Raw genomic sequence first — 10,765 nt, 5'->3', positions numbered from 1 at the left:
GGCCCACTGTGCCACCTCCTTGATACTTTCTGCATTTGCACAGAGTAGCTGGCAGAAATAGAGCAGAGCCTGGGAGAGACCTTTTGCTGACCAGCCCAGGGCTGGTTCCAGATGGCCGGGTAGTTATTTATATTTCCTGGAAACCGACGCAATTGCCAGAATTGCTCAGGGAAGAAGGCTGCCTGCTGCTCCTCTTGCTTTCCAGTGCCTGGCGGGGGTGGGGGGGGGGTCTGCTGGTTTGGCTGCTCTGTGCAATGGTTTGGTGGAGCGGGGTCTGTAACCCCCTCCAGGAACTCACTGGTCAATAGCATCACTGGGCTTCCAGCCACTGCATGCTGGCTGTGGGGCAGAGCTGAGAAAGCCCAGCTTCAGGGACTCTCCCTGCTCTCCCCTAGCAGGGAGAGGAGACACTTTGGTCCATTTGGGTGGCTGTGCAGAGTTGTGGGCTGAAGCCACCGGGGTGACGACGCCTTGTGCTCTGTGCAAGCAACCTAGCAGCTCTTTGCTGCTGAGGGCTCACTAGTTGCAGAAAACCGGCGAGCCTCATGCAAAAAGCTGCTCTGAATTACACAGGCAGGACCGGCTGCAACCAGTGCTGGTGTGGAGCCTGGCCACAGCTCAGCATGGCCCGGGGTGGGGTCTGAGCCACACAGGGCTTGTTTCATTTTTAGTTTAGTTAATTCATGGATAATTTTGTTGCAGGGCTTGGCAGGGGGGGGATGACTCACAGTGGGGGGACTTGGAAACACCAGCTGGAAGGGGAGGGCCTGGCTGTTTGCAGGGTCAGGAGGGGCTGCAGTAAGGAGGAGCTGGAGGTGAAGAGGAAGATGGGCTTTTCAACACACCAGGGGCCAGAGGTGGACATGAGACAACCAAAGCAGCCCTGCATGGGAGGGAAATGCCAAGAAGGGTGAGACCCAATTTGTGGCACTGCTTTGCAGGAGCCCCAGCTTCTCCAGCTTGTCTCCCAGTGGACCAGATCTGCTGGCATATGAAGAAGCCCCCAAAAAAGTGGGGACTGAACATTGAGCTGGAGCCAGCCTCTTCCTTCTCCTGCTGTTGGATTTGGCAGGGCAAGACAGCTGCCTGGCAGCCTGCAGCAAGCGCCCGCCTGCTGTGGGCCAGGCTTTTCATGGGGTGAGGTCCTCTCAGCCACAAAACCTCTCTTAGCATGCATCCTCCCAGGGCAGGAGCCTATTTCTCACCCTCCAGGCTGGGTGCACCCTGCTGACTGCTTGGCAGGGCTGAGCCCAGCGTGAGCCCTCACCAGCTCACTCGTGTTAGGCACAGGGTGGGAGCATTGCCTGAGCATTGGGAATAGCAAAAACCTGCTTTCCCACTTTGCTCCCTCATTTGCTTCCTCTCTCCACCTCTCCCTGGTAGATGTTTAATGTTTAGTGAAGCTGGTTGTCCTCATGATGGGGTTTTGACACACATACTGTCCTCATTTGACACACATACTGGGGTTTCTCCCCTCTCTGTCAGCAGCTGCCTGTCTTTGAGCTTGCTACCTCTCTGATTACTGCAGTTGTCACTTTTGGAAGTGGCTGGGCTGACAGCCCTGCTTGCCCCAGACAAGTAGGCTGCGTAGCCACGACCTCTATTTCCCATTGACTTGCTCGGCTGCAGTTGCAAAATAAATACTGTGTTTTCCTGGATCATGACTGCATTTCTTCCTGACAGATTTTTTTTTTTTTTTGAAACAATGATGTCATGGCTTTTCCAGGCAATTCAGCTGAAGCGATAGCAATCACTCCCCTACTATCTGCAGGGCAGAGGTCTGCAGGCATCTGCACAGCCAGCCCGTGCCAGTGAGCTTTGCTCAGCTTGTTTGCAGAGACGAGGGAGCAGTCACACACAGGGATGCCCCTACGTGTGCTTTATGTCTGTGGAGTCCACAGACATTGAACTGGTCAGGCCTGCCCGTGTTGGTACCGCTGGGTTATTTGCCCCTTGAAAACCCGGCTCCAGATACAGGGTCTGATTCTTGCCAAGCCTCAGATGAAAGGTCACCACCAAACCAATGAACTGGCTGGTTTCCAGGAAGCTTCCCAGAATGTGTTTGAGCAGCTCTTTTGGTACCTAACATCTCACCCTCTTCCTACATAAAGACCTGCCCAATAGGTGGGGATGTGGGCGAGTTTTCTTTTTCTTCAGACTTCTTCTGCACTAAAAAAAAACCTTGCCACACTGCCAGCTCCTTCCACGTTTTACTTCTCAGCACAGGCTTTGGAAAGGCCCAGCAGAGAAATGGGGATACACGTTTCCTGGGGCTGAGCAGGGCTCTAGGGATGCCCACAGTGATGCTGTGAACGGCTGTGCTGAACTTGCTGCACTTACCAATTTATTCTCAAGTCCTTGGGCCTGGTTTTGGTGCTGAAAAACCTGTGCCGAGTAAAAATGCCACTAAAATGGGGAAGGCTTAAATGTAGGCACCGAGGCTGTGACTTTCCACAACGTGGATGCTTGATTGGCGTATAGCTGGGCTCAACGACACCGTCGGGGCTTGCTTTCTTTTGGCAGCTTCGCTGGCCGGCTTGTCCCTGCCTTCCACGTACCGCCCCCCCCCCCCCCCCCCCCAGGCCCGCAACAGCCCCGGCCCCACGTTCGGTTCGGCGGGGCCGAGCTCCGCACCGCCCCGGCGGGAGGGTTCGGGACCCTCCCGCTGGATTCTGCTGTATTCTGCCGGGTCTCCACGAGAGGGCAGGCGAAGACGGGGTTTAAGCAAGGAGTCCCTCGGAATAAAGAGATCGGTCAAAAAAAAAAAAAAAAAAGAGTATTGTAGCCCGGCCTGGGATATCCGCTGCTGTCGGGGAAAATCTTACAAGCCGGGGGAAGATTTGCAAGCAGGAGGCAGATGCTTGCCTGCAGCTTGTCCCCAGGGCCAGCCCGTCGTGTCCCCCCCCCCCGGTGTGGGTCTGCTGTGGGGAATGACCTTCTGCCGCCCGAGGTGGCCGGGAGCAGGCTGAGAGCCGTTGCGGTCCCTCGGGCAGGATCCTGTGTCACTGGGATGCACGCTGCCTGTTTGTGGGGTTGGACCCAAGGGCCCAGGACCACCTGGAGCCTCCTGGCCTGGCCTCTCTGAGAGGGGGCCAGTGTCACAGCCGGAGGAAAGGGAGGCCCGAGCTCTTACTGTGGAGCTGGTGTTCATAGAGGAGAGTTATATAGGGAGAGCGAGCAGAGGCCAGTACTATTTCATGTGCTCACCCATCTGTATCCATCGTCTCTTGCCTTATGCTAGTTATCCTTACAGCACGGGTCGGCATCTGTTTGTATGGTCCCTAACACAGCCCCATCCATAGCTCCTAGTAGTCACTGCAGTACTGCTCTCAGCTCATCCTGTTCACCTTTGCTTCTGCACACGTTTGTGCTGATCTTTCCCTTGTCTGACTTCAAGGGGGCTGCTTTCAGCCCTACAGATGCCATGGCAGCATCCTAGGAGGCTGAGACTGGGAATGAATCTCAGGTAGCAGCAGCAGAAATCCTGAACACAGCTGGGGCTCTTAGAGACATTGCAAAAATTAGGTAGCAGGATCCCTTGTCTGTGAACTTCCACAGCCTGGCTCCCCTCCCGCTTTGCTACCTGCAACAGAAATCCCAGAGGCCTGTAATTAACGGAGAGTCCAATTCTTTTGGATTTGTGCCCAAGTTTTACTATAGAAACAGCATTTTATTCAGAAACCTCTCAGGGCTATTGCAAGTCCATGTACAATCCTAACACCACCACTTATTGAGCTCTTGTGTTTTGTTATCACTCAGGCATGACTGACTGCTCTTCTTCCGCTCATCTGTATCTCCTGGGGCAACATCATCCCTCCACAAGCATGAACTTGCTCTATTAGGTTTTGAGCAAGCTGCAAGAGCTGTGGGGCTGTGGCAGCTTCCCCACTGCCCCACAGCACCGGCTGCATGTCCAGAGCCACGATGAGGAATTTCATGGCCCTGGCTCCCAGAACACAGCTCAGCCCTACCGGGTTGAATGCTAGAATATAAGACAAAGGGGTTTTCCTTGTAAGGTAGTGATACATGGCAAAACTGTCCTGCTCATGAAAGCAGAGCTGAGATAGTCTGGAGAGCATTTTGTAGGTGATAGCCAGGGAGGCAAGATGCGATGAGAGCCAGGCTTGTGGCCTTGGCGACAGCAGAGGGCACGCTTTGCTGGTACAGCGCTGAACGTGCAGCCTGTGCACACAGTCCCAGGCATGGCTGGACTGCTCTGGATCTGTGGACCAAGCTGGAAACGTGGGGGTAAGGAAGCAGTCACAGGAATTCAATGCAATTCAATCGTCTGCAAAGCCACATGCCCTGCAGCGCTGCGGCAGAAAGAAAGGAACAGAATCGCCTTCACCGCAGCCGAGCGGATGATGGATTTATCTGGCTGGGGAATGAGCGTAAAAAAATTCAGAGCACACTGATCCCATAGAGGAGCGGGGGGAGGGGGAACTGGGAAATCAATCTGCAACTTATTCTCTGCTCCATGCCTGTGCCAGAGTCATAAGGATGTCTGGAGGTTTGCCCTTATCCCTTCCCCAGGAGCCCTCAGTAGGAGACAGTCCAAAGATGTATGGAGCAGATCCACTCCCTTTCTCCACTCCTTCATTGCTGGTTCCTTCAGGTCAGCACAAGATGGTTTTCTGAACCAAGGCACTTGTTTTCCTCTTCATTTAAATGGTATTTTTTGCTTCAGGTTTTCCTTGGAATGAAATGTCAAAACTTTTCAGATGGAGAACATCAGAGTGATTCTCCCAAATACCACCTGAGGTCACAAAGAGCTTTCGTCCATTCAACATTTTATCCATCAACAAGGCTCAGACCTGATGGGAACTCAGTTTCTCTCCTTTAAACAGGCTGAGATGTTTCTAGGGGAACATTCCCACTAAAGCCCTGGTGCTGGTCCTGCCTCCACCAGCCTCACAACCTCAGCCGAATCCCAAGAGGGGAAAAACAGCCAAGGTGGATGTCAGAGCCTTCCTGAGGCTGCTCTGGCTCAAGAGCCACGTGATCTCCTGATGATGCACAGAACCAGAGAAATGAGGTTCTGTTGAAATGTGAATTTTCTGTGCGGAAAATGAGCACACCCGTGCTTTCCTCAGGTAAGCACCTGAAATTCAGTGAGACAAATCCAAGACATTTCACTGCAGTAATATTTTTCCTTTTGCTAGAGGACACCGGTGCCAATTCCTCCAGCCTCCCCCAAGCAGGGGTGGGGAGCAGGGGGACAGCCACTCAGCTCCAGTGCTGCACAGAGAGGTGGAGGCAGACCCAACCTGGTCTTCCAAACCTTGTCCCCCTGTGGCTGGAAGAGCCACAGTAGCCAGAGTGACCATCAAAACCTGGGATCCCCAATGTGACTGAGGGTCTGTGCTTGCCTGGAACTTGACTGTAGGGAGCACATCTCCAACTGCAGCAACATTGCTCCTAGCCCAAAGCCCTGTTGGGCATTATTGCTCTGCAGCAGGATCCCCTGCACTGGCAGATGGCCAGGGACGGTTGGCAGGGCACGGTTGGGGTGGATAGATGTTAAAATGAAAAACAAAGGGTGAGTGAAGACAGGGCCTAACAAGGAACACCTCTGGGCTGAAAGTCTTTAGTAGGGCTGGACTCATGCACACAGAAGTGCTGCGAGTAGTTGGGGAAGAGTGGGGTGATGAGCAGTCTGGCCTCTTAAAACCCTTTCAGGACTCAAGTCTGATATCTTCCCCACTTTTATGCCAACATGACCATACCAGCTTCCTAAAACCAGCCCTGTTGGCCCACCCAGAACCCATCCATCTCAGACTGAGCTCTGCACCTCTGCAAAATTCCCTTAAATGTGTCTTAGCCTTGCTGGCCCCGCACAAAGTTGGCATGAAACAAGAAAGATGGGGAACTCATCAACAGGGTTGTTCCTGCACTGTGCCAGCTCCTACAACTCCCATCTCCATGTTGGTGTACAGATGGGTCCTAATGGTGCTGAAATGTAGCACAGTTTTCCATCCCATGCAGCAGTCCAAGGCTGCACTCTAGCCCATTGCTATACCCTGGGAAATACAGACACTGAACTGACCCCTGCAGCACGGCAGTGCAAATCCATAGCTGTGGCAGCTCAAGGAGCTGGTAGCCATTCGTCCCTACTCAGGAGTGATGGGGGTTCCCAGTGTCCCCTCCCCTTTGGGGTGACAAGCTGATTGGGAAAAAGGTGACAGGCTGGACAGCTACCTACTGTGTGAAGTGGCAAGGGACATTAGGTAATGGCTTCCAATAGCCACAGGGGAGTCTGGAATAACCCAGTGCTGCCTCCCATTTCCACCTCTGCTCCTCCCCACTATGGCACCCAAGCAGGCTGCTCTGCCCTGGGCTGTGGGAGCTGGGATGAGCTGCTGGGGAGTTGGGGCCCTTTGCAAAGATGGTCCAGGCCGGCACTGCAGCGCACCACAGCTGGGTTGTGCTGTGCCAAGGATAAGAGCTTGGGGGCTACAAAAGAATTCTATTCCCAGTGCAAGCAAATTGGGAGAGCCCAGCTTGCTGCTACTGGCACGGCTGGGAGAAGTGGGGAAATTACTGTTACTGGGAGAAACCGTCCCTAGGAAATCTCTCTTGAATGCAGGCAAGAGGGCCAGGATAGGTTTGCTGCCCTGGCATCTGCTGCCTTGGCCATTTGCCATGCCCAGGACTGGCTCCGCTTCTTTGACTGCAGGAGGAGAGAGATGCTGGTCCAGCTGCTAGCACAGGGACATGGTAGAGAGAGAAGCTCTGGGAGTCATGGCCCTTGGAGCCAATCTGCTCTTTTTGGATCCAAATCACTCCTGTTGGCCTTGGCAGGAGGCTGTGTCCTGTGCCTGAAACAAGGGAATGTGTCTGAACCAGAGCAGGGGCAGACTCCTCTCTACCAGTTCCCCCAAAGCAACACCAGTGCTAGAAGACAGATGGGGTCCCAGGAGTGCAAGGCTTGGCCTCGTTCAGGTCAGGCAGCTGAGGAAAAGCTGGATGTAAAAGCAGCACAAGTCAACCCAACTCACAGGGTCTCCTGGGCTACAAGTGAATGCTTCTTCTCTCATGGGTGTCATTCATTTTACACCATGATTTGGGGAGGACACAGAGGATGAAGGCTATGAGTGGCTGCAGATGCCTGTACAAAGGAAAGGAAGGCAGTCCCAGTTCAGCCCAGAGGTCTGCCTGGTCTGGAACCAGCAACCAGCACCAATTCGTCTTGCTGGACTGTAAAGCAGAGCAGGAACACCTTGGTTCATGCTCCATGCTCCCAGGTCAGCCTCAGCAAACCCAGCCAGCAGCACCAGGGTTGAAGGGGGAAAGGGACATTAATTCGACATGAAACAAAACATCCTTTTAGAGGTTTCTGGAGACCTTTGTGCAGTACTTGGGTCCCTGTCCCCACAAGCCTTTGACTTTCCTCAGCTGGAAATTGAGACAGGAGAGCCCCTTATACCCCTTTTCTGGGTGGTAGCAGAGCCTCTTCCTTGCACATCGTGCTCTGCTCCTGCCAGCTGGGAGATAGCTGAAGAGGCCCATCCTTCGGGGTGACAGGGGCTTGCAGAAGCTTTGCCCAGCATGGGCATCAGCCAGCTCATGGGGACAGGCGTGGGGGAGACAGGAGTGGGGGAGACTGACCATCCAAGCGGGACAGGTACATCTCCCATGGGGCCAGCAGGTCCAATGGCCCTGGGATGGAGACAGGGGTCCCTGCAGGCTCAGACGGGGACCTGCATGCCCCGACCGAGATACCGATTTGTCGCTGCTTCCCCAAGCTACAGAGCTATCGCAGAGCCGGGGCACTCTCCCGGGAAGCTGCCGGCTGCCAGCGAAGCTGCCCCGACGGCCGGTGGAGCTGGCCGGGGCCGGGGTGGGGGGGTGTCTGGGCAAGGACTGGGGCCGGAGAGCCCCCCAGGGGCCGGGGAGGCAGAAAGGACCCCCGGGGGTAGCTTAGCATCCCCCACTCCCTGCTGGAGCCGGGGGCAAATCCACCCCTAAGGGGACCCTTTCCAGCTCCCCGGACTCTGCAGCCGTTTCTTACCCGACGGGGCGGGCAGCCGCGCTAGGGCGAGGGGCTTTGGCAGCGGGACTGCTGGGGGGCTTAGCCCTCCGGCATGGGGCTCAGACCCGCGGCGTGGGCGGTGCACAGCCGGGACCCCCCCCCCCGCCGCGCCGTGGGGGCTTGTGGCTGGGGAGGAGGGAGCGGATGAGCAGGATCGGGGGCTGCGGAGGGGGCGGTGATTCGGGGAGAAAACGCGCCGGGGGTCGGGGGCGGCCGGGGGGTGGCCAGAGGCGGGGGGGGTACTCCGGGGGCACCGCGGACGCTTGGCCGGCCCCGGGCAGAGCGGAGCATCCCCGGTCCCGACCCCCCCCCCCCCCCCCCCAAAGCCCGGTCCCGGGCAGGGACCCACCCCCGGCGGCGTGGGGCGAGGGGGGCGCCCCCGCCTTGACGTCAGGAGAAGGGTTTATAAAGGCGGCGGGCGGCGAGGAGATCCCCAACGCCGGAGCCGAGCCGCAGCGGAGCCGTCAGCGCCGACCCGCCGCCGCCTCCCCGCGCCCGACCCGCCGGCGAGATGCTGTCCTGCCGCCTCCAGTGCGCCCTGGCCCTGCTCTCCATCGCCCTGGCCCTCGGCACCGTCTCGGCCGCCCCCTCGGACCCCCGGCTCCGGCAGTTCCTGCAGAAGTCCCTGGCTGCCGCCGCCGGGAAGCAGGTGAGAGCCCCGCGACGGGGCGGCCGCCCCCGGCGCTCCTCGGGCGCCCCGCTGGGCACCCGACGGCCCTGCTGCGGACCCCCGCTTCTCCGCTGCGGACCCCCGCTTCTCCTCCGGAGAGCCCCCCCGATTCCCCGTTGCAGACCCTCCGTTTCCCCAGCAGAGCCCCTGGCGCTCCCGTCGCGTACCCACGGCTTCCCTGCCGCAGACCCCTCCGGTTCCCCGCCGGACACCCCAGTACCCTCAGTGCAGACCTCCAGTTCCTCACCAGACCTCCCCAATGTCCCCATCTCAGACCCACAGTTGCTTGCTGCAGACCCCAGTTCCCTGACAGATCCCCTGGATCCCTGCCGGGGCTGGGCAGCTGAGGGTGGGAAGGGGAGACACCCCCCCAGCCCAGCCCAGCTGGGTGCTGGTGGGGGATGAGGAGCAGCCTCTGCCAGGACAGACCCCCTAATGAAACTCTCCGGGGCACTGAACCAAGGCAGCTGCTCCCGTGCAGCAGGAGGATGCCCTTATCCATGCAAGGTGGCAGCTGGAGCTTGGAGGGACAAGAGGAAAAATAACCCCCAGTGAGAGGGTGACCCGACTCAGCGTCCCCTGCGAGGTCCCCCAAAGAACTTTCCCGTATCACTTTAGCATCCTCGCTGAGTCCAGCACAGTGTGCTGGAGCAGTGGGAAGGGAAGGGACGGTGATGTGGTGCTCAGATGAGTTCATTCCCTGCCACAGCCAGGACAGTGGTCTCTTCCCCACACCAGGTAGATGTCAGCGCTCTTCTGCTCCGCTTTATTTTGTAGGTGCAGCTGCTGCGCAGCAGCTGTCGGGCTGGGCTCTTTGGAAAGCTGGGGCTCCCCTTCTCCAGAGTCCTGCGGTCTCTAATCTAAGCACAAAGGTGTCTTAGAGGGACAGAGTGGTGAGCCCCCAAAAGCCACGGAGTAATTGTGGTCTCTCGCTCTCTTTCTCTCTCTTCTCCCCCAAGGAACTGGCCAAGTACTTTTTGGCAGAACTGCTCTCAGAGCCAAGCCAGACAGAAAATGAAGCCCTGGAGTCTGAGGACTTGTCCCGAGGGGCTGAGCAGGATGAAGTGAGACTGGAGCTGGAGCGCTCGGCTAACTCAAACCCCGCTCTGGCACCCCGGGAACGCAAAGCAGGCTGCAAGAACTTCTTCTGGAAAACTTTCACATCCTGTTAGCTTTTGAAACCCACCTCTCCTCCCCATCCATCCCTGCCTTCTTCCTAGCCCCCTGCCCTGAGCAGAACCTTCACCACAAGAGGCGAAGACTGTAAATACACAATCCACGGTTATGGTGAAATTAAACAAACAAGGAAAATTTGAGTTTGATTTCCAGTTGTTTTAATAAAACTTTCTGTTCCAATTATACACAATTTGCTTGAGTTGTGATTTCTGACTAGTTCTTTAATGACATGCACTCTGCAACTCTTTCAGATGTACTATTTTTAATTCTTTGTTGCAATAAAATTTATGTTTCAAACGGTGATGCTGAGACTTGGTGGTCAATGAGAAAACCTAAGTCACCTCTCAGGTTGCTTGACTTCGAAATGCCGCCCGTCTCAGGGCAGCAGCAGCAAACAGCATCCACACTCACACATATGCACATACACACAGTATCTCTTAAAGTGGTTTTTTTTTTTTGCTGTGGTCTTTCTAAGGGACCTAGAGACACAGTGTTTTTTTAGATATCAAATCCATGTAATTGTGGCTGAGTCAAATCCACAGTGCTGGCACTTCAGTCGGTCTAGAGGGTTTACACCCATCACCAGAGGCATCACTATAAATCACACCCATGTATTCCAAGCAATGGGGATCATAAAAGTGGTTCACAGTACAAGTTTACCCCACGCATACCTCATTCCCTTCTCAGCCACAAACGCTAAAAGGATTTCTTACCTGGCATATTTTACTCCTTGCAACATCACTGACAAATACTCCTTCTGGGATTCCTTCAGAAAGTTTTCCTTTGTTCTGCTGTGCAGGGGAAGGTTTTGCATCCCTGTAAAGCTGAGATGTTAACCCCATGCCATCAGCCCCTCTCCATCTAATAAGCTGGTTACAGCAGTTTTT

General features: G+C 55.9%; 1 protein-coding gene across 1 annotated transcript; it reads left to right on the top strand.

The window, feature by feature from the left end:
* The first annotated feature begins 8,454 nt into the window (after positions 1-8,454).
* Positions 8,455-10,179, top strand: SST (somatostatin). Its single transcript, XM_030028330.2, has 2 exons — positions 8,455-8,681; positions 9,662-10,179. The coding sequence occupies exons 1-2, from the start codon at positions 8,544-8,546 to the stop codon at positions 9,872-9,874; spliced, it is 351 nt and encodes a 116-aa protein (XP_029884190.1). The 5' UTR covers positions 8,455-8,543; the 3' UTR covers positions 9,875-10,179.
* The last annotated feature ends 586 nt before the right edge of the window (positions 10,180-10,765 follow it).

The sequence above is a fragment of the Aquila chrysaetos genome, chromosome 10, assembly GCF_900496995.4.
Source record: "Aquila chrysaetos chrysaetos chromosome 10, bAquChr1.4, whole genome shotgun sequence".
Classification (NCBI taxonomy): Eukaryota; Metazoa; Chordata; class Aves; order Accipitriformes; family Accipitridae; genus Aquila; species Aquila chrysaetos.
This window is presented reverse-complemented; position numbering and strand designations above follow the sequence as displayed.

Excerpts from the sequence above, each read along its gene's own strand:
- SST (XM_030028330.2), top strand. The coding sequence starts at position 8,544 with ATGCTGTCCTGCCGCCTCCAGTGCGCCCTGGCCCTGCTCTCCATCGCC. Across the intron at positions 8,682-9,661 it reads CTGCCGCCGCCGGGAAGCAG|GAACTGGCCAAGTACTTTTT; the intron begins GTGAGAGCCCCG and ends TTCTCCCCCAAG.